At 38.6% G+C, this 25,022-nt stretch overlaps 10 protein-coding genes across 10 annotated transcripts; 5 read left to right on the top strand and 5 right to left on the bottom strand.

The window, feature by feature from the left end:
* Window positions 1-549: 549 nt before the first annotated feature.
* BEWA_048060 (hypothetical protein) lies at window positions 550-2,103 on the top strand (the record flags this gene model as incomplete). The annotated part of the gene is made up of 1 exon (XM_004831734.1): window positions 550-2,103. One exon carries the CDS (start codon window positions 550-552, stop codon window positions 2,101-2,103), a length of 1,554 nt encoding a protein of 517 aa, XP_004831791.1.
* Window positions 2,104-2,523: 420 nt separating this feature from the next.
* BEWA_048070 (hypothetical protein) lies at window positions 2,524-4,470 on the bottom strand (the record flags this gene model as incomplete). The annotated part of the gene is made up of 1 exon (XM_004831735.1): window positions 2,524-4,470. One exon carries the CDS (start codon window positions 4,468-4,470, stop codon window positions 2,524-2,526), a length of 1,947 nt encoding a protein of 648 aa, XP_004831792.1.
* Window positions 4,471-4,787: 317 nt separating this feature from the next.
* On the bottom strand, window positions 4,788-5,780 carry BEWA_048080 (hypothetical protein; the record flags this gene model as incomplete). Its single annotated transcript, XM_004831736.1, has 1 exon — window positions 4,788-5,780. The coding sequence occupies one exon, from the start codon at window positions 5,778-5,780 to the stop codon at window positions 4,788-4,790; it is 993 nt and encodes a 330-aa protein (XP_004831793.1).
* Window positions 5,781-6,423: 643 nt separating this feature from the next.
* BEWA_048090 (hypothetical protein) lies at window positions 6,424-7,110 on the top strand (the record flags this gene model as incomplete). Its single annotated transcript, XM_004831737.1, has 1 exon — window positions 6,424-7,110. The coding sequence occupies one exon, from the start codon at window positions 6,424-6,426 to the stop codon at window positions 7,108-7,110; it is 687 nt and encodes a 228-aa protein (XP_004831794.1).
* Window positions 7,111-8,281: 1,171 nt separating this feature from the next.
* BEWA_048100 (conserved hypothetical protein) lies at window positions 8,282-9,034 on the top strand (the record flags this gene model as incomplete). Its single annotated transcript, XM_004831738.1, has 1 exon — window positions 8,282-9,034. The coding sequence occupies one exon, from the start codon at window positions 8,282-8,284 to the stop codon at window positions 9,032-9,034; it is 753 nt and encodes a 250-aa protein (XP_004831795.1).
* Window positions 9,035-9,814: 780 nt separating this feature from the next.
* On the top strand, window positions 9,815-12,957 carry BEWA_048110 (conserved hypothetical protein). The gene is made up of 6 exons (XM_004831739.1): window positions 9,815-9,935; window positions 11,938-12,123; window positions 12,158-12,512; window positions 12,547-12,680; window positions 12,714-12,794; window positions 12,830-12,957. The coding sequence occupies exons 1-6, from the start codon at window positions 9,906-9,908 to the stop codon at window positions 12,887-12,889; spliced, it is 846 nt and encodes a 281-aa protein (XP_004831796.1). The 5' UTR covers window positions 9,815-9,905; the 3' UTR covers window positions 12,890-12,957.
* Window positions 12,958-13,015: 58 nt separating this feature from the next.
* Window positions 13,016-16,390, bottom strand: BEWA_048120 (haloacid dehalogenase-like hydrolase family member protein; the record flags this gene model as incomplete). The annotated part of the gene is made up of 2 exons (XM_004831740.1): window positions 13,016-13,695; window positions 16,201-16,390. 2 exons carry the CDS (start codon window positions 16,388-16,390, stop codon window positions 13,016-13,018), a joined length of 870 nt encoding a protein of 289 aa, XP_004831797.1.
* Window positions 16,391-17,072: 682 nt separating this feature from the next.
* Window positions 17,073-18,084, bottom strand: BEWA_048130 (arsenical pump-driving ATPase, putative; the record flags this gene model as incomplete). Its single annotated transcript, XM_004831741.1, has 5 exons — window positions 17,731-18,084; window positions 17,509-17,696; window positions 17,333-17,474; window positions 17,202-17,298; window positions 17,073-17,167 (listed from the first exon to the last, which is right to left on the bottom strand). The coding sequence occupies exons 1-5, from the start codon at window positions 18,013-18,015 to the stop codon at window positions 17,073-17,075; spliced, it is 807 nt and encodes a 268-aa protein (XP_004831798.1). The 5' UTR covers window positions 18,016-18,084.
* Window positions 18,085-18,330: 246 nt separating this feature from the next.
* BEWA_048140 (hypothetical protein) lies at window positions 18,331-20,442 on the bottom strand (the record flags this gene model as incomplete). The annotated part of the gene is made up of 2 exons (XM_004831742.1): window positions 18,331-19,638; window positions 20,209-20,442. The coding sequence occupies 2 exons, from the start codon at window positions 20,440-20,442 to the stop codon at window positions 18,331-18,333; spliced, it is 1,542 nt and encodes a 513-aa protein (XP_004831799.1).
* Window positions 20,443-20,963: 521 nt separating this feature from the next.
* Window positions 20,964-24,593, top strand: BEWA_048150 (conserved hypothetical protein; the record flags this gene model as incomplete). The annotated part of the gene is made up of 2 exons (XM_004831743.1): window positions 20,964-21,114; window positions 22,747-24,593. The coding sequence occupies 2 exons, from the start codon at window positions 20,964-20,966 to the stop codon at window positions 24,591-24,593; spliced, it is 1,998 nt and encodes a 665-aa protein (XP_004831800.1).
* Between the last annotated feature and the right edge of the window lie 429 nt (window positions 24,594-25,022).

Consider the following 25,022-nt stretch of genomic DNA (forward strand, 5'->3'; position numbering starts at 1 on the left):
ACCCGCTGTTAACCGGATGTTTGGCCGTTAAATTACAGTCTCAATAGATACTTTAAGCTTCTCCTCTCACCATAGACCCAATCATGTGTCACTACTAATACATCTGCCATTTAAATAGAATAGTAAATTATTCTGACCTTTTTACAAAGTTAGATTGGTAGTTTTAACGACAATCTTGGTATTCCTGCCAAACTATCGTAAGGACTCCATTCCATAAGATTAAAAATTCATTATAATGAAGGCTTTGATGGTCCCAAATCTGCAGAGGTTTAGGGGCTGAGGATTTACACATCTCTATATGCAGCATTGTCTGGCCATAATTACTACTGACGAAGGAAGTTGATGATTGGATAGAGCTTGAACTAATTTCTACTGACGTGAGTGTTGATTGTACTACTGAAGACTGTATTGATAGTTGTTCATCTTATTCTGTGGATATTCTCTCTGACTGTGATCTAGTTGTGAGGGAGGATGAATGTATGGATGAAGAGTAGGTGAGACAGTCATGGATCTCAGAGTTTTAAAGGGGCATACTCTCTATGAACATGAATGGTGATAAATGACTTTATCTATCTTGAGATAGATAAAAGGTGTAATGGAAAGTGTAATTGTACCGAAAAGATAGGTGATTTTGACGCGAAAAGGGAGGATGTTATCTCAGATGTCATTGGCTTTAACAAATATAGTCACAAACTAAAGGATGAACAAACATTTACTCTAAATAGAAGACTTGGTAAAAATGAGCAACTAGAAAATGAAGTTCAACATGTTAAGAGTGTTGCTGTTTATTACTGGGATGGAGATCCAGGATACACAAAACCCCTTCTCCTGGAGGTAAAAACTGGCAGTAATACGCAGTACTACTACAGATATGAAGAAGGAGAGAGTGAGGCACTTGGCAATGCAACAATTTGGAAATACGTTCAAGGTGATCACAAACTACAAGACAGACTTGATGATAGAAACTGTGGTAGAAATGGAGCTGTTCCTCTAAATCTACAGAATCTCACGTCAGACAAATGTTTTATAAGTTCCAGTTGTCTAAAGAAGGAAAGAAATATCGCAGAATCCATCTATCAATCTCCAAAAGGTCCTCCCGGAGGTGAATACACTGTTAAGGAGTACACTATTAATGGTGGAGCAAAAATCTCCAGAGTTACACATGGTAAACAAAATGTTGATGGTATTGATCTTACTAAGAATGGGATATCCAAGGTTAGAGTATACTCACAAGGAAATGTAGGTAGTACAAATCCTCCCCTAATGCTTCAGTTTATACCAAAGGGTGGAACAGAAGAATCTAAGTGGTTCTATAGCACAAACAGAGACGGTAATAACTGGGAAAGTGTTGATGAAGAAAAGTCGGAGGCCTTTTATGATACTGGACACCAGCCACAAGAGGCACTTACAACTGGACTTGATGATGTTAGGTGTTTTCGTGACAGTGAGGTTACTATTAATCTTACAAAGAGTATATCTGAAGGAGATCAGCCATACTGTTGTCATTACCACGGTACTAGCGGTATGGTCTCTGTTACTCCTGTCACAGTTTCTTGTACAAACCCTAGTCACAGAACAAGTCACCTTACAGCTTATAAACATTCCATTTCTGGTGATAGTTTGAAGCTTGCTGGTATTAAGTTCTATCTCAATGGTGATAATGCTGGTAATACTCCTAGGACGAGGATAATCTTAAACACACAAAGATTTCCCATATCTAGTCCTGTTAGTATTTATGCCTTTTATTGTACAGGGAATGATCCACTTCTCATCTATGTTGATTCATCCCAAGCTAATGTTAAGGGATGGTACAAGAAAGGTGACTATGGCGGTCAATCATGGATTAAACTTAATACAGAACTCGGTGATACTACACCTGATAATTTCAGTACTCTAAACTGTGGACAATGGAAGGCACTCAGAGAAGTACTGACGGGTTTTGGCTGTGCTGACTTGAAAGAATGTCCTCCTGACAACTCTTCTATTTGGGTTAAACTCTTTGGAGGTGGCGGTGCCTCAGCCGTTGGCACAGGAGGTGCAGCCTATGGTGGTTGGTATGCCTGGGTCAATTACTTTCTTGACCCTCTCGTACGCTTAATATAATGATACCAATGAGAGGTCTTTGGAAATCTACGGAAATCCTTGGGTTAGACAGATTTGAGACTCTATGGAGACACTACCTTGGATACTGAGTAGTTGGTCTTAATTTGTTGGTTTGTTTTTGTTTCATGTTAGTCGTCTCTGTTCTTTTTGGGTCATTGTCTATAGTATAGTCTACCCTCTCCTACCGCTTGTTGTGAGTATCATACTCCGTTACACAGGCCCCTAGAAGCACTCTCAAGACATGTACCTTAATAATAAAACGAGTAATGTAGTATACCAATAGTTAAGGTGAGAGACTCTAAAAGGTCATGTGGATTCTAGCATTCCAGTATACAAACAGGAGAGTAGTCTAGAGGGGAGTGTCTAATGGTCCCAGTTATGTCTATTGGCAGAGGTATGAGGATTTCTTTCTGTAGTACATTACAGGCGAGTTATTAGCCTTGCGAGTATAGCGGGTCCTTTCCACATAGTAAGAGCACCCAACCCTGCTCCGCCTAGTCCACTTCCAATAGATGACCCAACGATCGTGGTAGTGGGTGACTCAGGGAAGTGTGCCGTTTTAAGAGCGTCCAGCATCTGTTTTAGTTTTACCTCATCCAATTTAGTAGAACGCTCTTCCATTGTCCATGAATACCCGGTAACAAGTGGTCTGCTATAATATACATGCTTATTCTGGCCATCCTTTCTCAGTAATTCTACAAACAAGAGTTTCTTCTCATCTGAGGGATTGCCTCCATAGTAGTATGCCGTTACCTTCTCAAGAAGATCAGTGAGCTCTATACCATTCAGAAGGATAGTTCCATGCATAACACTCTTGACTGTAAAGGGTTGCTTTAATGTACTCATAGCATGTTCAAACTTCCAAAAACCAGATCCAGGAGGATATTCACTGCCATTGACAGAGAACTGAAGAGTATTTCCAGTAGGTTGGTATTGACCATTCTGAGAAATATTTATTTGAACATTGGGAATCTTTAGCTCCTCAAGGAGTTTATTTATCTTCTCAGAATCCACATCACTGGTTGGGGTGCTATTATCATTATGCTCTTTCCAGGTAATATCTGCACATTGTCTCTTTAGCCAGTGATCCTTTTCTCCGTAGTAAAGATAAAGCAATAGAGGATTTCCAGAATTTCCATTTGAGATGGCAGTAGAGTAGGAACTAAGACTGTAAACAGTATTGTTGGAAGAAGGAAGGTTACCAGAGATAGAATGATTATCATCAAAATTTATCTCTCGTACGGTAAAGCTAAAAAATGTATAGCAGTGTTTAATCCTAGTATACCCATTCCCCGTATACTTCTTGTAGTAAACAGTTTTTCCCTCTGAATCATAGCTTCCAACATTCTTATTATCAACTGAAAAATCTCTGGTGATGTAAATTATGAGATCCTTTGAGATGTCTGTGAGCTTTTTTTGAACATTTTCCTCAAGTTTCTCAACGATGAGTCTTTGATTTACCACAATATTTTCAAGCACTTTCCTAAGTTCCTTATCTCCTAGAGATCCATCAATCCTACGAATGTCCCAATTTTTAGTATCCTCAGTTTTAGATAAGAGGTATTTATTAGGGATATATTTATACTGATCTACATCTTCTTGTTGCTTTACATCTAACAAAACCAATAGGGGGTTAGAATAGCCTGAATCGGAAGTACTGTAGTATGCATTAAACTCTCTAATGGGAACGTTTGGAACCTCATTTCCAAGTTGAATATCACCACTGGAGAGTTCGATCTTCCTTACAAAAAATGGTTCACTCGCTATTTCGTGTTTAACCTTGTTGTATCCTGCGATCGCTGTTTCAACTTGTTTAGGCGATATTGCTACATCTGTAAGTTCAGAGCTATAGTTGTTCTTAGGGTTTTTTGTAAGATTGAAGACTATATCATTACTTCTCCAGAGGTTTCCCTTTATACCGCTACTAAGTCTGTAATAGTAAAGCCTGGTATTTTTGTCTATATTTTCTAGTATCTCTTTAATCTCCGTGGACTCGTCAAGTACCTTACCACATACAGTTATAAATTCATCAAACCAAGAGTACTCGTTTATAGATGTGCTAGTATTATAATTGGTGTAGTAATACTGCTTGACATTTGTACTAACATGTATAGCCAAAAGTGTACCCTCAACCTGTTTAAAATATACCACTACTTTTGAAACATCATGTATGGAAGTTGTAACTATAAGAGTAAACTTTTTTCCACCATATGATAATCTAGATAATGTGAAAGTGCCACTATTGGACTTTTTGTAGACGTACTTAGTATATCCAGAAGGACCATTGGATTCAAAAGTTCCTTTTATGCTTTCACTTTGAGAAATGTTCCGTTTGGCTGGTCCAATGTCCAAATCTACATTGACCATCCTCCATCTTCACTCACAGTATACTACATTAGTTCCTCAAACTCTATACTATCCTACTCACTATCCTCATCCTTCCATGGTAGTACTTCATTCATGTCTCAACTGGTGTGAGCAGAATTGTCAGTATGGATGAATGGTGGTAACTATCTAAGGAAGAGACAAGAAACAATAGGCGTGACAAAAGATTATAAATCTAAACAATGGATAGTCTAACTAGATGTTGTAAAGAGACTGTCATCAATTAAGCATGTACTCTCATTGGAATGCGAGTAAGACATCGAGTCATGGAACTGCAGTATATAAACAAAAGCGGAGTCTCATAATGCGGCCTTCAGTGCTGAAACTATAGCAGGACCCCTCCAGATTCCAACACTAATGGCAGCTCCACTTCCTAGTACTCCACAAGATATTCCCGCTATAGCTTCAGGGGAAACTCCAGAAGTTTGTCGGTCTGATTTTGGAGGAGTTTCCGGGATTTTACCAATTATTTCTACAATTTTAGGGTCCTCAGACGGATTAGATGGTGAAATATCCTTTTCTTCCCTTTCCCAAATAGTGCCTTTCCTATAAGATTTCTTCCAAAATGTACCTTTATTGGAAAGTTCATCATCATCCTCCGGAGGTACGTAAATAATAAGAGGAGATCCATTTTCGCTGGGATGAAAGTATACATACAAGTTTTCTATTTCTTTTGGGAGGGTAATACCTGTCTGGGGAGTATTTCCAATAACAAATGAGGAAACCGAAAAATGATCCTCTTCCGCAATATACTGTTTGTATAGACTATACTTTGTATATACCTGTTGCCTTTCAACTTCAATTTGGGCTTCACAAATGGGACAATTATACTGAAATTGTCTGGAAAGCTCTATTTTATGAGTTTTATTTCTCTTACATCTTTGCTTAAGGAGGTCATTTGCAAGTGTTGTAGAATTTATCCCTTCAGCTTTTTTCCAATTGTCCTTTTGGTCATATACATAATATATATCTTTGTCTCCAAATTGGATTATCAATGGAGTTCCAGGACCCTCAGATCTCTCCTCAAGAAAAAAGTATACAGCTACATTTGGGTACTTGTCCAAATCAGCATTGAAGCCGGTAAGATCAGTATCATTCTGTTTTATCTTGTCAATATGTTTTCCACCGTCTGGAGTGTGAATTACCTTGTAGAAGTTACCTATATCACTTGGGTAACTATCATGAACTATGACCCTTTCTCCATCTTCGGTATAGAAATGTTGCCCATGCGAATCACCATTAGTCGTAGTTTCATCTTTAGATATGTTTATGGTTACACCCTCATTACTCATCCTCACTCTCTACTCATACTATACTCTTTCTGACAGTCTGCAGGACATCAAGGTCTCAAGCATGTCTAACTCAATACAATACTCCTATCATCCCTCCATACTGACCACTCTACCACCTCTCAACCGGTATGGGAAGAGTCTTCACTTGAATGACTGGTGTAAAGCAATGAATGTTGACTGGGGATCGAGAATGTTGTACTACTTGGGGGAACAGGTAACTCTGGATTACTAAAGATGCTGTAGAGTCTGAGGGATAAATCATCCATATAGGAGATACTCAAAAGGCAGTCTGATTTGGATTATAATGAAGGAAATTAGGTAACAAGGTTTTACCATGTTACTGCGTAATCACAAGCAAAGGTACAGATAACTACGGCACCCCCATTCTCCATTTCTTAATCCTCACTTTCCTATCGATAATTACCGTATATTTGGTATATTATGCATTTAATAAAGATATTCTTAATCTATTCTGCATCATAAAATTCTTTAATTTCCACTAGATACCATTTTGCATATCAATTTTCCCTATTCCAATGATACGGCTGCATGCACAGCCTTTAGAATATATGCCGTTATAATGAGCATGTGCAACATACGCACAATAATTCTCCTTTACGCACTTGGAGCGTATGGAGAAAAAATGACGTTGGATGTCTCAAAACCGCCAGACTTGAGCAAATTTTCAGTCATAAATTATGGAACTCCAGAACTTCCTCAGATTATGTATAGTCCTCTAGGAACTTTAACTATATCTAGAGTGGTAAATGGGCCTCAAATGATTTGGAAACAGGAAAAGAGGAGTGAGAAGTGTTCTTATTTTGTCCTCTTTAAGGTTTACGATGACCCAAAATTGGCATTTGCACTTATAGAATACGGAAAAACGAACTTTAGTCTTCATTACGAATGTTTGAACGAAGTTTGGAAACAAATTACATTTTCAAGGTACGATAGACTTTTGGAAAAAATGATCCTACGACGCGTGCTGGATTTGACAAACGTTGAACACAGACTAATCATCTCGCACAGGTACCATCCATTTGGAATTGAGGCGTATATTTACGTACCTGGCGACTGCTGTGATATTTTCAAAGTTGTGGACGGCGAGTCTCCCATTTGGGAAGCCAAATCATTTGACGAAAATTGCGAATACACCGTATCTCATGGACCAAAGAACCAGCCGAAATTGGTGGAAATATTCGTTAGGGATAATGTTAATTATGAGAGATTCTACTACGTCAAGGGAGCCGACGGATGGACCCAGGTGAGAAAGAATCTCTTTTTCGAGAAACTTGATGAACTCGATGGCAACGTTGGAACAAGGCTTTAGTGTACAGATTATAAACAAAATACATCTGTATAGCAAAGAATAGTAGACTTTAGAGAATCTTTGAAAGATGTAAATGCTAAGGAGTTCCTATGGAATGCCCCTGGAAACTGACTCGATGATTGTCATATTGTACCCTTCATAAACCCTGCAAAATCATCGCAGACTCATTTAAATTCAAGACTTTAAAGCTAAAATTTAAAATTTCCATCTACACTTTGTCATTGCCCATTTATAACCTGGTATCTTGTCCAACGAGTAGTCTCTGCATGCATGATAAGGAGTGGAATTTAAATGATGAACCTGAGCCCAGATAAATTATACTAGTGTAAAATACATATATATTTTTTTAAAGGGCCAAATAGGGAGTTTTATACATTTTCCAATTCCATTCTCGCTGGTGGTGTCTATAGACACCTTCCATGGGAAATACAAAGTTATGCTCCACTCTAAACATCCAAATAAACCCATTTAATCTGTTAAAACACTGGATAGATATCCTGTGAGCTTAGTTTGCCCCTCTTCGCCCCCTAAGGTAATTTCCTCCGCCAGGATTAAATCCTCGTCTTCTCCATGTTTTATAGTCGTTAACCTATGAGTAACAAGTATAACGAGATAATTTTACAGGGTATGAAAGTACTATGGGGAGCACAAGGAGATTTGTTTAACTATTGTCGTGAATCTCTCGACTTGTCGGAATCCCCTATTTCGAGCCTTTTCCGTATCTCGGCGATTTTGCAGAATTTAGGCTTGCAAGAAAATGAAAACGCTTAAATCTCTTCTTTGTTGCATATTAATCTCAATTCTGTTGCATAAAAGGGATCTTTTGGAAGATTCTCATTCCTCTGGGTTTCATGGATATGGAATTTCTGGTGAATCTTACTCTAGACGTTCTATGGCCAGATATACATGTTATAAAGAGGATAATTATGACCTTAAAGTGTCTACAGGTGACTCTATTTGTCGAGATTCATTAGAGCTGTGGCAACATGCAGTTGGGAATGGAGACACTAAAACCGCAGGATATCACCAGGATTACGCAAACATTACCTATAATCGCAATAGTGTTGTATGCAGTGGTATAAAGAAACAAAGTTCCGGGTTAAACATAATTCTCTCGTTTGCTATGAATCTGACAATGACGTTGATAGTTCCTGTTACGGTTCATTCCGCAATGCTCCATTCACTCGTCAGTGGAATAGTCGCCTGCTATTCACAGATGTATATTGCTCACGCGATTGGGAGAACAGTGGATATTGCCTCGCCTGAACTAATTTCTGCATGCAAATCTGCTCCAACGGACTGTAAGGAGATTCAACAGCATTTGTGCATCATGTCCCATAGCTTCTCAATCACTCGTGTTTTAAACTCTGGAAACTTGATATGGGAATCTCAAAGTCACGGTGAAGCCTGCATATACTACACTGTCTATCAGTTTTACGGCCAGAACTATCTCGGGTACCTCAAAATCCGGAACGGTCTCTTCTCCCACTACGTGCATTACAGGATAAACGGAGAGGAGTGGAGAGAGATTGCATTTGAAGAATACGTTTTGACCTTTTCCAGGATGCGGACTGAGCGCATCTTTGACGTTGGATTTCCTGAGGATCACATTGTGAGAACGACGGAATACACTCCATTTGGAACTCCTGCATTCATTTATAACCCGTACGAAACGTACAAGATCGTCAAGGTCCAGGACGGCATTGTGAACATTTGGGAGTCAAACTCTGCATGCGTAAACTGCGAGTATGTGGTTGTCCACAAGGCACGGGGAGAGCCCAGGATGGTACACATGTTTGTCAAGGACGGAGATACCTATGACATTCTCTATTTTGACAGAATTGGAACGAAGTGGATTGGCATCCAAAAGGCCGATTTTTACGCGAAACTCGGTGAACTGGATGGTGAAATTACGAGGCTGTAATGGCGAGTTCACCGTAAGGTGGATGAGCGAATGGGCGACTATACGCAGTATAGGAGCATAGGAGAACAAAGTGAGCCTAAGTGACTGAAAGGAGTCATTAGTGTGTAGGTCAATAGACCAAAGCAGGTGACTATAGACCGCAGAGAGTCTCTAGAAGAAGGATAGAGTAGGCAGTAGATCATGACAATCCGAGTGAAAGAAGGAGGAGCCAGAGCTCCTATTAGTCGCTCTTCTTATCAGTAGGATTCTCATTATGAAAGTAATGCTGTACAGAGAGATTTTGGCGACTTGTAGAGCACCCATAAACTTCTCATTTATGATCCCCTAGAGCCACAAATGAAGGCTCTGTAAACGGCAGTAATCGCACACATCCACTATTACAATCACTCATACAAGCTCATCATAATGATAGGAAACTGTTGAGCTCCAGATTATCATCCAAAGATGAGCCATTTATGCGATTTTATGACCACTAGAGGCCTCAAGAAACAAGTTGCCGTTCTCTCTCTACAACCACTCGTGCCATAATTAGACCATGAATGAGACTAAACCAACATAAGCAAATAATTTTAGCATTAATGGACCGAAATTCGCCAGTTCTGCAAGTAAAACTGACCGGAACATCTAGCAATGCCTATATGCGATCAAATTTCCTCCAAAGAGAGCCATGAGATAGATGGGCCCATGAACAATACAGAAAATGCCAAAAATGTCGACACTTGTCGCCTGCGTGACTTCGAGACCAGCGCCCTTGGGTGCAGTTGTCTATGGTCGATTTTCAGTCTAAATGATGACGTTTCTGTACACTTTATAGTTTAAGCCACTCTATTTTGTTTTAAAATTTGCAATAGTTTGACATTTTGTAAGCAAAATGGGCAACATTTGCTGCTTTGGGAGATACGTAAGTTTTAAGCCACTTTACCCGTACACATTTTGCCAATTTCCACAAGTGTTACATGAATGAGGATATAAAGCGGGAATACAGAGGATAAGGGATTGATAGACCAAAGGAATTGACCTAAAGTCATGAGGATTTTGTGTCTACCCCGAAGAATAGAGATGTAGATTTTAGGTGGAGCATACAAGTTTCTGGTGATGTAAATGAGGAAGTCTGTGCTCTATCTTGCTATCATTGTTGTGTAGTACTCATTTGGTATTCATTCATACTGACTATTCTGCTCACACCAGTTGAGACATTAATGGATTACTACTATGAAGGGGAATATGGGAGAATGAATGATTAGGATGGTGAGGAACTGATTTAACATAATTGGCAACAATGTAGTATGAGCCAGGGAAAAACTGTGAAGGTGGACATTAGCAGATATCCTGGGGACCAAACAGTCCAATCAGATAAGGGAGAATATTTCTACAATAGTGACCATGGAAAGGTCTATTTAATAGAAGAGTGGTATCCTGAACCAGAAGGGACATATAGAAAGCTAACACATAGTATAAAGGATGGGAATATCAAAAGCATTGCACACAATGACATCCCTCAAATTATATCCCCTGGTAACCTTTCACAATATTCAAGTGTTTCAGTCTACTACTGGACTTTGGACAACACTTATGGTACGCCACTACTAATTCAACTAGGTGATTCTGAAAAATACTACATCTGGAGTAATAGTAATACTTGGACTGAAGATAAAAAGGCAAGTAAGAATCTAAGAGGTTCACTTGATAAGCAGAACTGTGACCTAAACAAAGCTCATATTTTGAAAATCTCTGAGAATGGTATTACTAATTACAACTGTCCAAGTTGTGATAATAGTCAACAAATTAAAACGAAAGGCCAAAACAGACAGCCAAATTACAACTACTCTATACATACTATTGGTTCTGGAACTTTCTCAGTCTCCGGCTTCAAGCTTTCTAGCAATTGGCAAGCCGGACTTCCATCTTTAAAGAATGTAAACAATGTCCATGTTTTCTTTGATTCACAAGTAGCTGGAAGACCCTTTCTAATTTATTATAAACAAGATGAGAAGTGGTTCAGAAGAAACGTTAAATCTGGAAATACTTGGAGTGAAATTGGAAAGAATCACAAGAACCGGCCAACTAGTGAGATCGACAATGATAATATACCAAAGCTTATAACGGATGAACCTTATTCTCCAAAAATTACCATAGATTTATCTAGGCCTGCTGGTGGAGATACTAATATACTCATAACTGTGAGAAGTTGTTCCATAGGTGATGGCTACCATAAATATCAGTATTCTCTCTGCGGTGGAATATTTATGATCAATAGTGTTAGTCATAGTGGAACTACTTTAAATGGTGTATCCTATCGAGGCAGTCTATTTAGTATTTCTGCATACTATTATGAATATACTTTAGATCTTGACAACATTCTCATGATTGAAGCGGTTATTAGTAAGGGTGAAACTACAAAAGAATATAAGTACTTTTACAGAGATAAGGATGAATCTACATGGGTTGAGTATCCTAGACCTGGAAGATACACTTCTAAACTTGTTGACGAACCTCTAAAGGTAACGCTGGATAAACTTAAGAAATTGAAGGAGACCATAAATGAGCTTAACAAGTTAAAGACAGAAATTGGCCAGTTAAAAAATAAATCTGAGTCGCCTACTACCACAATCGTTGGGTCATCTCTTGGCAGTGGATTAGGCGGAGCAGGGTTGGGAGGTCTCACCGTATGGAAGGGACCTGCTCTACTCACAAAACTAATCACTCGTCTGTAAAATACTCTCCCCTCTAGACTATTCTCTTGTTGGTATACTAAAATGCTGAGACTCATGCAGGCTTGCACTTTCTTCATAACAAATTCTACTCAACAAATCTGGCCATTATTCCTTCTTCCATCCTATATACCTCTGCGTGGACCAAAAACCATTTTTACACATCCATCTTCCACATACATCCACATTCAGAATATATACAAGAAGCAGTTGGAGGCGATCGAGGCTCAGGTAATAGACAACATCACTCCGTATGTGCCGATTGATGCTCTTGGACTCGATGAAGACGACGATATAAATGACTTGGACAAGTTCAACCAGGCATTTGAAGAGGGCAATATAGCAAAGTTGGTGGAATTTTGCGCATCCACACTTGAGGTGAGCTTTGGACGTTTATAAATGAAATGTGCAGATTGAAAAGCTGGATCGTAGATTGCACCCATGGGCTGCAAATCCAAGGACGATTGGTGCTCTTTCGGCCACCCAGTTGGCCATTTATGCCAGCAAGGAGTATGAGCCAGAGTATAAGGAAGAAATCAGAGCGGCGGGAGGAATTGAAGTTTTGGTGGATATGCTCCATAGTGAGGAAGAGGATCGCGTGCATGCAGCTGTTGTTGCTCTCTCCTTTTTGTCCACAGGAAACCTAAAGTGTTGTTCTGAAATGTACGAACACGATGCATTCCCGCCGTTGATCAAGGGGATGAGGTCAAAGATTGATGAGATGAGGGCCGCTTGTGCACAAATTTGCCGCAATATTTACCAAATGGGTGAGTTTCCTGCCGTATTTCACACATATTGCAGACTTGGATTATCGCAGAGATTTTATGAAGCTAGGTGGACTCGTGAATTTGGTCCTTTTGCTTGAGCCTGATCCTGAGGATAAAGAGTGCCTTACCCAAATTGAAGCCATTTATCATATTGAAGATTTCATGATGGTATGTGCATGTTACATCCATAAAATTTCCTAGGAGGGGGCCGAAGAGGTACCAGATCTTGTCACTTGCGTAAAGGCATCTGGAGCTCTCGCCAAGCTGCAGGTTTTGGAAAAGGTTTGTTATTGGAGATTAATAACCGACAAATGTAGAGCTCAAACAATGAACTTTCAATGGCCGCCAAGGGAATTAGTATAAGACTTGTAGACTAGAATTTATGTCATCCCACACTAATGAAGTAAATGCTCGGCTAGGGTCGAGAATGCACATTTTAACGTGTATACATGAAGTCCTACTGTACACATGACATGCCTAAGCAGATACTTGTACATTGTCTTTTATAGAGGCCCATATGTGAGTTGAAGGGCCTCTGCAACTGCTCCTTGGTCACAGGTTTTGTCTAGTACCCACTGGGCACTCCTTTTGGCTACGTCCTTGGCATTTGCAACTGCAAATGATGGACTACATATCCTAAGACATTCTACATCATTGTAACAGTCACCTATGAATCCACAATCTTTTGGAGAGAGACCATAGTGGTTTATAAGAGTGGATAGAGCACTCGCCTTTGTGACTCCTGGAGGGCATAAATCGCGAGTATGGTCTTGATCTGCCCTTTCAATATAGTCAATACCCTCTTTTAAATCTGGGAGGTCTAGTTTAAAATAAGCGTACTTGATCATGACGACATTCTTCTTGAGGAGCTCTTCAAAAGTCAGAGTTTTTGGTATGTTGCGATTTATTGAAATGAGATTTTCTCTCCACTCTGGACAAACATCAGCGAGTGAATGCTCATAGTCTTCTGTAAAGAATATTACTTTATCTGCGCATTTGTTTTCCGTGAGAAAGTTGGAGAATTTTGTCAGAAAATCCTCAGAAAAGGCACAAAGACTTAGGATATCACCCTTTTCATCATAAACAACAGCACCGTTTTTGTAGACTCCAGGGTAGCCCCTGTACCCAGTCTTTTCCACAAAGTCTGGTCCAAAGAGATTAAATGATGTTTTCCTTGATCGCCCTAAAAATGAATGTGGTGAACAGTAGCTAGTAGTAGCTATGCGATTTGCGATGGTATGTGTTGAGAAGTGGGAGAGTAAGATTATCACTGTAAAGTCTGAGTACTATTAATGTACAAATTGTAATACCCATTTCTTATAACTTTCTCCGTTTCAGACAGCTGTATGTGATTCCACCTATCCCAGCTGTCACAATTCCAGGGGTGACTGATGCAGCAACTATACCTGGTGTTGTTTGAAAAAAGACAAGTGCTTTCTGAATAAGACCTCCAGTTTCTTTTAGTACAGGAGTTCTTTCAGGATCTTCAGAGGGGACATTAGAGGCACCAGCAGAATCACTATTAGGTCCGGCAGGACCTTTACCAGCACCACTACCGCTAGCAGCATCAGCAGGGCCCGATCCTCCAGCTTCATCGGGGAGTCCATCAGCTTTAGTTTCAGCTCCACTATCAATTTTGCCAGCTTCAGGTTTACTAGCAACATCTCCTTTAGGTCCAGAAGGATCAATATGTCCAGCATCACCTAGTTGAGATGAGAGTGAACTAGAACTGCTACTGAAAGATTCAGATCCTCTACCAGAGTCACTAGTACCTACAGAACCAGAACTACCGCTAGAGCTACCAGAGCCTGCACCACTTGGAGATGATTCAGGGACAGAAGCGAAGGAAGTACTATTTGCATGTTGACACTCCTTAGCGCTGAGTTCCTTGCAAAGTTTGTGGAGTACTTTCCCAATATTGTCTTTGAAGTTATCAGTAGGATTTGTTCCAGACAAAGAATCAGAGTTAACTCCTGTAGAAGTATAGTCACCTCCAGAAGTCTTTTTGAACCATGTACCTTCACCAATTTTTCCATTGTCCACATAAACCAGCAACGGCATATTTTTGTTCTTGTCACAAAAGTAGACGTACACACTTTTTATATCTGTCATTGAACTTCCAGGCCACGTAAAATATTTACGGTCATCCGTTAACCTATACTTATTAAGAGAGGGTTTTGGAGTTTCTTTAATTCCTTTACTTTGAAGAGTATGTATGTATAAAAGAGATCCAGTAGGTCTATTTGCGTATCCACTCTTATTTGAAACCAAAACCCTCTTTGTATGCTTAACGTGTTTTGAATGCTGCTTACAACAATAATAGCTCTCATTCTTAGACACATTAGCCATAACAATGTTATTGTGCATGCAGTTTTGCTCGTCTAAATGCTTGAGAAGATTTTTCCCAGTGATACCATGAACTCTTTTTAATTCATGGTCCAATGTGTAATACTCTTTTGTTCCATTATAACGTAATAGTTCAATAATTAGAGGTCTCTTTCTGTTACCATCAGTTGAAGAGTAATATACATTAACCTCACTAATTTGCATCGAAATATCCCTTTTTCCAAACGAATGCACATTGTCACCGTATAAAGCTGAGAGCACTCTCATTGGAGAACCATGGCCAAACTTATGAGTATATTTATCAAAGCCTTTACTATCATTGGAACATGTTACACTTACAGTGGGAAAGTCAGTCTTTTCTTCACAATCTTCTGGGGGGGAGTCCCCTTGTTTGACGGAGGGATGGCCGCAGTACTTGTTATCTTTATCGGCATTGAGGTTAACTATCACAATACTTTTGAAGTTTTCGTTAAGACCTTCAAGCACTTTGTTGTAGTCTGATAAATTAGCTGGATGCAAAATATTAGTCCATTCCCATCCGTTGGTAGTTTTTTCATATCTTTTGTAATAGGTTACATTATCTTCGCCAAGACCAACAATTAATGGGAAGCGGTTATCCCAGTCATTTAGCCAGTATACCACACACACCTTCCTATGATATTTAAGATTACCCCTTTCCTCAAATCCAGTTTGTACGGCACCATTGTGCTCAACCTTTTGGAGCTGGTAATAGACGGACCACCCCTCCCAATTGTCTGGAATTGTATGGTAATAAAACTTATAATTTAGCAGTTTCTCCTTCCTTTCCTCATCTTTAACATATATTTCTGGTTCCTCTTCTTTCTTGATGGCGATTGTACACCTGCAGGAACCTTTATAGTAGTATTTACCACCGCTTTGGTAAACTCCATTTTTGCCTTTAATAGTATCCTTGCTGATATCTACATGTACATCCCATGTGACCATTTACCATCGTAATAACTCAATAACAACTACATTATTCATTCATTTTTTTAGTATTTCCTACCTCAACTGTCTCTATCTCAAGTAGTGTATAGAGTCTGAATATATAGAGGTATTACAAGGAATAAGCACACAATTATAGTAATATTCTAGATTGTATATCATCTCAATTAATCTTATAGGACTCAAATACCTTATAATCATTCATTAAATCTGTTGGAAATCCAGAAAATCTTATTTTTATGGACTCATTCCACTAGTCTTTTACCGGTTACCTGGGGATACTTAGGGGATCTGTTCGTCCTAAAGACTTGACACATTAACATCCACTTTACTAAAGTACCACCTTGGATGCATTTACGCATACTAATTTCCTTACCTGTACAAATGAATGGAATGTAGCCTCTCTTCCTGATTTGTGTTATGGCCTTTACATTCCTTTCAAATCCTTCGACATTCTTTGTGTAAAGAGTTCCATCTACATCGATTCCAAAATACTTTGGGAGCTCTTCTGGCTTTAAAAACTGCGATAAATTGGCCATTGGTGAATGTGTATCACAAATTTCCATTATTTGCGAAAAAATCCGCAAATAACTATACCATTAGGAGCTATCATGGATAATATCAACAAATCCAAATATTCATCGGAATAATATATCTGCTGGCCTTTTTTATGGTCTTCTTTAGCCACCCCTTCAGTCCCCATGTCTAATTGATCCATGGGCTCCTATAGAATTTATATTGAGTTAAAACTCTTTATTTCCCATTATTTTAACCATTAAAATATGTATACCAAACACACTCAAGAAAACTTGTTCGAATAGCAACTTTATGGCATCTTCTTCTGGTCATTGCCTTTGTATATACTCCAGAGTTCACACATGACATCCATATTGTGAAATATTTGTGAATCTGTGATATGATGAGTGAAATTCTAGAATTTAGTCCCTAAACTCGATGGAAAATCTGTTGCAAAGGTCAGGGGTGGTGTGTAACTGAAGAATAGAGCTCCGTTTCCATTAAACTCTCAAATGAGTCGTATAAAGTAAGATTTCAGTAGAATAATCAGAAAATGTGTTGGCTACTGAGAATCCTGGAGAATTGTTTGGATGAGATATCCCTTCAACTACTCCTTAGCCCTTTTTCAGTCACCCATCCCGTTAATCTCAGAATAGTTTAGAAACAAGTACAACTTCTGTAACTAGAGATATCAAATTTAAAACTTAGCGGTGAACGTGTACTTCTGACAACTTAAAAGGGAATTGGTGAATGTTCCAACAATATTTTAGAAAATTCCTTAATGGCTTCAGAGCCACGGACTTCATCCTTGTATTGCGGTATTGCAACTAAAAAGGAATATATATAAGGAGAGGTACTCACCTATATTAAAATAATTATCATAGAGTTCCTTGATGTCATCAATGTATTTTTTTTGAATTGATACACGACCCTTCAACATACTCTGCTGCTCTTTTATCTGTAAAGATTGAAATTATTAAGACAAAACTTACAAGTTCTAGGAGGTTTCTGAATATTTCTCTAGTCTCCTCCTTTATGTCATCTAGTGAATTTTGGGCCTTTATTATTGAATCTCCCAGGTCAAAATAGTTGAGAATTTGATTTATTATAATATATGAACAGTCAATATCGTTCCTGTAAATTTATGGCTACTACAATAAATACTAACCTAGCCAGGTATTGAACCAGTCTTTCAGTTTCGTAGACACTCAGAAACTCAGGAATGCAGACACAAACAAAAGTCGTCAAGTCTGGATTTTTCATTTGCTCCATTGTGAGTGTAATTGTACTTTTTAGTTCTTTCACCTTTTCAAACATCTCACCTCGAGAAGTCTGAGAGTTGACAAGAGAAAGCATCTGAGCATTTATAAATTTTAATCACTAAACATACCCTCATGAAGACTCCAAAGAATGATTCAACCTTAAGAAGAGTGTCCACAAGTTTGTCCAATAAATCCGGAAGATTTAAAAACTTTAAAGTGTGACCGGTTGGTGCAGTATCAAAGATTATGACTGAATATTTCATAGATTGGACCGACTGGATGAGTTCAGCGAATGAAAGCGCCTCATCTATTCCAGGAAACATTTGAAACAAATCTGGAATAGACTCTAGTATCCCTTTAGGTCCGAATGAAGCGAACCCACTATCTGATACACTACCGGCATCAAGCTCCATCGCATAAAGATTCGTATAACCGTTTACCAATCGCGGGTGAGACGTAAATTTTTGGTTGAAAGCGTCGCTCAGACTATGTGCAGGATCCGTAGATAATAGAAGAACCTGTAATATTGATATATTTAGGAAATAAATGTTGTGTTTATAATGGGAGTAATGGGTGTAATTAAGGAGGAAATTTATCCCTCAGAATTTATTATATTAAAATTCTACAAACAGGAAGTATTAGCCCATAAAGATTTGCGATAACAACTAGTCCAGTACCCATTCCATAGGAACATCTAGAGTATCTCCATAGAGTCTTCATGAGTATCATTATATTAAGCGTACAAGAGGGTCAAAGAAGTAGTTTTTCCAGAAGTACCATCCCACATAAGCTGTTCCTCCTGTACCCAGAGCTGAAGCTGATCCGGATCCAAGACCTATTTTCCAAGCAGAACTAGGAGGACATTCTTTCAAGTCAGTACAACCCCCTACCTCCTTTAATACCTTAACAAGGGTGTTCCATTTGTTACAGTCGTCTACCTTGTCTGGGTCTGTATCATGGAGCCCGGTCTCTACTTTTGTCCATTCAGATTCACTATCCTTATTTTTCTGGTACCATCCTTTAACTTCATCTTGGCCAGGTGAGTCCACATAAATTAGCACTGGGTTCTCAGAACAGTAGAAAGCATAAACAGCTTTTACGTTGGGAAGAGGAAATTGTTGTGTAGTAAATTTTACACTTTTCCTAGTTTCAGTATTACCCCCCTCATAGTACTTAATTCCAGTAAGCTTCAGACCTGTCTGAGTAATGGAATGTTTATAGGCTGTAATGGAGCTTTGGTTCTTATGTGTAGTACAGGAAATTTCTATTTTTTCAACAGAGATTCTACTTTCCTTGTCATTTTCATGGTAACTGCAACAATACTTGTTTTCACCACCATCACTGGCAAGCTTCTTAGAAAGTTCCTTATAATGGTCTTTGGTGAGATTCATAGTAATCTCACTGTCACGAAAGCACCTAATATCGTCAAGTCCAGTTGTAAGTGCTTCAGTAGGATCATCTCCTGGATTATAGAATTCAGAATGGTTATCAACTGTTCCCCAATCAATGCCATTTTTGTCTTTACTATAATACCACTTTGATTGCTTTTCATCCTTCTTAATAAACTGGAGCATAAGTGGAGTACTATTACTTCGGGAATCAGCATGTGAGTATACTCTAACTTTAAATATATCATCATTCTTGGTGAGATGAATACCTTTTATATCTGTTCTATTATATGTAACCCTGGAGATCTTGGTATCCTTCCCACCGATCGCATATTCTTCAACGGTGTAGTCACCGTTTGGAGGACCTTGTGGAGATGTAGAAACAACAGAGATTTTTCTAGTGGTCGTTAGACAATTAGAATTAGAATTTCCAGAGAGGATACCCTTTTCAGGATTCTGAACGTTAAACACAATAGCGTTGTTCCTACCACAGTTTCTATCATCTAGTCTTTCCTGTAGTGTTATATCTTTAGGTCCCTGATATTTCCAAGTATTTGAATTTGGTCCATCATATTTATAGTAATACTCCTTTTCATCTCGACTATCCTTGTTTTTAACGACCTCTAGGAGTAGTGGCTTTGTTTTTGCCTGATTCCAATAGTAAACAGATACCTTGGTAACATCTGTGATGTCATTTAGTAGTTGCTCACCATTACCTAGGTCAGCTTTCAGAGTAAAAATACGGCCTGTTACTTCATGGATATATCTGTGAAAGCCAGTGACTTGATCAATAGCCTCCTCTTTTCTGGCTTTTATACCATTGGGTTGAGGAAAACAATTACATGGTCCCTTATCTCCACATTTTCCACCTATATTTAAGGTTAACACTCCACCATTCATCCTTCATATTTATAGTTCCACCTCCACTCAAAACCTCGTCAGTATATGCTACATCTGGATCAAGTAGTTCCTCCATCTAGTTACTCCCTAAATAACCATACATTCATCCTCCTTCACAACTAGCTCACCGTCAGAGAGAGCGTCCACGGAACAAGATGAACAACTATCAATACAGTCGTCAGTAGTACAGTCAACACTCACATCAGTAGAAATTAGTTCGTCTGGACTCCATTCTTGCCACCTCCCTATGGCGGATTATACAACCCATCTACTCCCATTTCATCACATCCATTCATTTAATCACCATTCTAAACTTACCGACTCTCTATGATCGGCCAAAATCGATGCTAGTGAACATGAAACAGTTGTCTTTCCGACTCCTCCCTTTCCTCCTACGAAAATCCACCTCAAACTTGTCTGTTTCACCAGGTTGCTCACGTCATTTCGCAGCTCGAATGCTCTTTCAACATGTTCTTCCGAGTAGAGTGGCTCTCTTTCTACATTGTCTGACTCTGAAGTCGACGGCACTTCTTCTCTGTTCGCTTTATCCATCCTTCCACCTTATTTCAGGCATTTCAGTAACTTTTTGTCCATGAACCTACTCTTGAAACTCATGGAGCGTTTGTATAACGGCAAAATGTCTAGAGGATGACGATATTTACCAGAGAACCGACGAGAGCAAAATTTACCTTTGCTGGATGTTCTCAGAGACCAGCAGAGTCATGAATTAAATAATAAAACGGCAACTTTCAAAATTATAATTTACAGAAATTTGAAACTGAATGCCGCGTGTGTAGGTCTCCACCACGACAGTCTCGCCTGTGCCTACAAACACTTTATTCCGGGGAAAGTTCTCCGCTTTCCAGAGAAAATTCCCTTGCCCTGCAGAGAATTTTCCATTTTCAACATTCTATGGGAATAGACTGGTGGAGCTTTGGGCAAAGTGTCTCCATCCGCATAGTTTGCAGTTTATACACTTGGTAATTACTATGATGACTCCTCGAGTTGTTTTTGACTAACTGTTAGAGTCTCTGCTACGGATAAACTGGGAAGATTATGGATATACGCGCAAAATGAATATAAATTGCAGAATAAGCGCTAAAAAGAGTCGATTCTCTTGCCAAAAGATCACCTTTATGGAGTTTCAACGCTTCAAAAGGGAACATATCACCAAGACTATTACACAGAGAAAGAAGATGGCACAGGTACTCTTTAGTCCAACAGGTAAGAATGTGTATTATCCGACTGTAAGGAGGATTGCGAGTTCACCGTAAGGTGGATGCGCATAATGTGAGCTATGGAATAGCGAAGTCGAGCGACTAACAGGAGCTCTATGGCGACTGTCAGGGAGCAATGCTCATTATGACTGGAGCCTAAGGAAGAAGAGGATTCTCACATGTTCACGAGAAGGGTTTGTAGAAGGGTAGACATGAATTATCTCATGATGGAATAATTACAACTATAGAACAAAATTTTTGAACTAAAACGGCACACCCAGCTACACTGCCAGAGTACGATAGGCCTTGGTACTACCTCCTTAACTTTCCTGCACTCAGGAAGGAGTAAATGCCTGGAAAATACTCCTACTATTCTTGATCTTTCATAGCTAATAAATGGAGCAATACATACCATTCTCCACTCATAAAAGACTAGGGAGGACCACAAGATCCTGCATGCAGATGTTATCCTCACTCTTGTAAGGTAGTATAGATATTTTTGGAGTTGGAAACGTTCTATTATCTTCACTATGGTTTCTTGGGCTGCCTCTGGCTTAAGCTATCGACAGTATTGTCCTCTGTACTTTTCTGTCCTTCATTCTCGCTATTCATCCCTATGGATCCTTGTGCCATTGTAAAAGAATAGGCAAATTGGAAGATGAAGGTTTTCGCTCTTTTTTCTCTACTAGCGCTCATTCAATTTTGCAGTTCGTGCCTTCCCTTTTGCTTTCGCTGTGAGGATGAGTGCACCGATGTTGAAGAAGAGGGAGAGGAACATGAGCATTTGGAAGATAATGGAAATCTTGAATCTGACAATGGTGGATTTGGGCAAGAAATTGAAGGTGATTCTGACAGCTCCTCAGAAACTTCATCAGACTCAAGTGAATCCATAGATCTAATGAAGGTATTAGAATCACATCCCTTTATGGTACTAGACGAAGAGGATTATCAAGGGGCATGCGGAGGAAGAAGTGGTAGTACTCGTACTCACTTTTCTCTAGATATTGAGTCCCCTAATCAAGATGTGGTTTGTATGGAAGAACACAATGACAGGGGAGTTACACACAGAATATTTACTCCAGATGAAGTGACACTCATAGTTTCCATTAAAGCGAGTGGTAAAGAAATTTGGAGAGCTGAAGAGGGAGAAAGATGTATATTCGCGCAATATTATATAGGAGAATATGCTCTTGTTTCTATGGAAATTTACAATGGTAACAGGTCCATCGTTAAACGATTTGAAAAATGTGAAGGTGAATGGAGAGAAATTAGGCTAAGGGAATTTTCACTTAAACTTAATAAAATGATGGCTTCTGTACAAGATGATATAGCGGAGCCATCTCCTGGTACAAGCACATCACTCCGTACCAAATTTTAGATTAAAAGAATATTATACGAGGCATATATGTATCCTTGGCAGAATTTTTTCCTCTACAGTTTCCTAATGATTGTTGTTTAAGGACTCACTTTGGATTATTCAGGTTCAATCTTTGTACAGAAACTATATTTATGTACTCTTGCTGGAAGCCCACTCCGTCCAATGACACTATTCATCCAATGTTCACTACTTCAAAGCTCACATTTTGTACATACAATCAACTTTTATACCTAAAATCATGCATAATACACAACGCTATAGTGACTGAAGAAGCATCAACTCTGAGCAGCGAATATTTACAAAAGTTTTTTCATCAAGGATCATTATTTCACTCCGTAAACACAATAGAGTCGTACAAAGAATCTCCCGTAACTATAAAAGATGTGGTACGTAAAGTTGAAAAAAAGATGAATAAACCTTTACTTTGTAAATTGCATAGCAATTATGTTTGCAATACACATGATTTGACAATTATTCTTTCCAAACTTATTCGTGACAAAGATACAGAATTTGGATATTTGTGCAAGATATTGACGCACATATATTCTACTTTCAGCAATTTTGTGACTACAGAAAAGATACATATTCTCTACTCCATATCATCAAGTAAATACGCAAAGCTGGACATTTGCAAAAAAATTGTGGAAAGGTATCATTCAGAAATTTCCAATATAGATGTCGCGTACTCAAACGCATCCAATGTTGCGAAATTATACTACGCACTTGTGAGTTATGGGACTCGAGATGAAATGTTGTACAGACGGTTAAATGAGCAATTTTACCTATACTCTACTCAGGGCATAGACTATGTTATCGATACATATTCTGAAAATGAATACGAATTTCATGATAGTGATGACAAAGAAGTAAATGTGGACAAGAAGGGAAAGATGGAACGATTGGGAATAAAATCTGCAGATTCACATGCAAATTATGCAGACAAAAAAATTATATCCCGCGACTTTAGGCTAGTAGCAACAAGTATGATTAAGGCGAAAACATTTTGCTTTGATGTACTAAAATTGGCCTCAAACTTTTATGCAAAAGAGTTGGAATCTTTAAACAACATGACGGATACAGATCCATACCAAGTTTACCAATTGGATGAAAAAAAGACAATTGAATGGGAAATTAGAGATCTTATTACAATCTTAGAAGCCAATGAAACCTTTGGATATAATTGTAGAGAGCTACTAGAAACTCTCCACAAGTCCATAAATTCCTCCTGTAACATATTCGAATTTGCTGATATTCCCAGTCTTGTGGTAATTGGTAGAAAGTATGTGACTAAAAGAGGGCACTGGAAAAGATTTTTGAAGAGCAAGAGTGAGGATTCGAAATTTTCGCAACTCTACGAATTGTATCGTCCTGACGAGCGAGAATATTTTGGAGATGTCAGAATATCTCTAGACCTCAAAAGTGGTCTCAATAAAGGGAATAATTTATCGAGTGTTGATAGTTTTATGGAAACTTGTACAAAGTATATAAAGGATACAGGGTTTAAAGATTGGAGTATTATTTGTAAAATGTTCGACCTTGTTGACCACCTAAAACGTTTGGATCTGGTTCCAATAGTCTACTCTTTATTCAGGGAAGGAAGTCTCTTGTTTGTAGACTTGAGTAGGGTAATAAAATATCTACATAATCTACTGGTACACTTTGATGATTGTAAAGAAGATGATCTGTCGATAATAACATCTTTGGATAACTGTGCAAGGCTTTTGAGTTTGTGTATAGATGCCGAAAATGAACGAGATTATGTAGACCTCTCCATATTTTCTACTTTATTCAAACTGCAAAAATTCCTATGTGCTCAAGATAGGCAATCATTTCTAAATTCTTGTGGAACAATTGATCATTTAGATGACGTTATCACAAAACATCTAAATTCTTATTCGGAGTGTAAACGCATATCTTTCACAAAACTACCAGAGGATCTCGACATATTTACATTTATGCCTACACCAACTAATCATCCAGCAAGATGTACTATAGACACATTTAAAGAAATTATAAAGGAAATACACAAAGACACCATCGCAGGGAAAAATGCCGAAATCTTTAGGTTTGTAACACACAATACATTTCTTAAAATGTCAACTCTCTAGTTATACGTTACTTATCAAGATTCTCCTACAAGGTACTCCTGTGGAACATCATGATTTCACCTTTGAGATTACTAATCTTCTTCATCCAAAGTGAGCAGTCTAGTCTGCATCTCACCATGCTTTGGCACAAGTTTTATTACCATCATAAATTGAAAAGTGATGACTCATACTGTAGAGGTACTTGCTATGATTTCGGGAAGGTGAGACGGTTAACTGGTTTGCAATGCTCAATTAAAACTGTCACTAGGGAGGACGTGGATGTGGCTTTCATCGCTCAACTTTACTGTAGATGGGCATGTATATATGTCGAACTTTGAGGTACATGAGATTTCATTCCCGGGACAAGTCCCCAAGTTTTTTCGACCAATTCGAAATTTATACAGATTGCAGCAATTTTTAAGTGGTAAAGATCCTTATCCTACACATTAT

This window comes from Theileria equi, assembly GCF_000342415.1.
Source record: "Theileria equi strain WA chromosome 4 map unlocalized gcontig_1105316255041, whole genome shotgun sequence".
Lineage (NCBI taxonomy): Eukaryota > Apicomplexa > Aconoidasida > Piroplasmida > Theileriidae > Theileria > Theileria equi.

Excerpts from the sequence above, each read along its gene's own strand:
- BEWA_048110 (XM_004831739.1), top strand. The coding sequence starts at position 9,906 with ATGGGCAACATTTGCTGCTTTGGGAGATAC. Across the intron at positions 12,124-12,157 it reads TTTGCGCATCCACACTTGAG|ATTGAAAAGCTGGATCGTAG; the intron begins GTGAGCTTTGGA and ends TGAAATGTGCAG. Across the intron at positions 12,513-12,546 it reads CCGCAATATTTACCAAATGG|ACTTGGATTATCGCAGAGAT; the intron begins GTGAGTTTCCTG and ends CACATATTGCAG.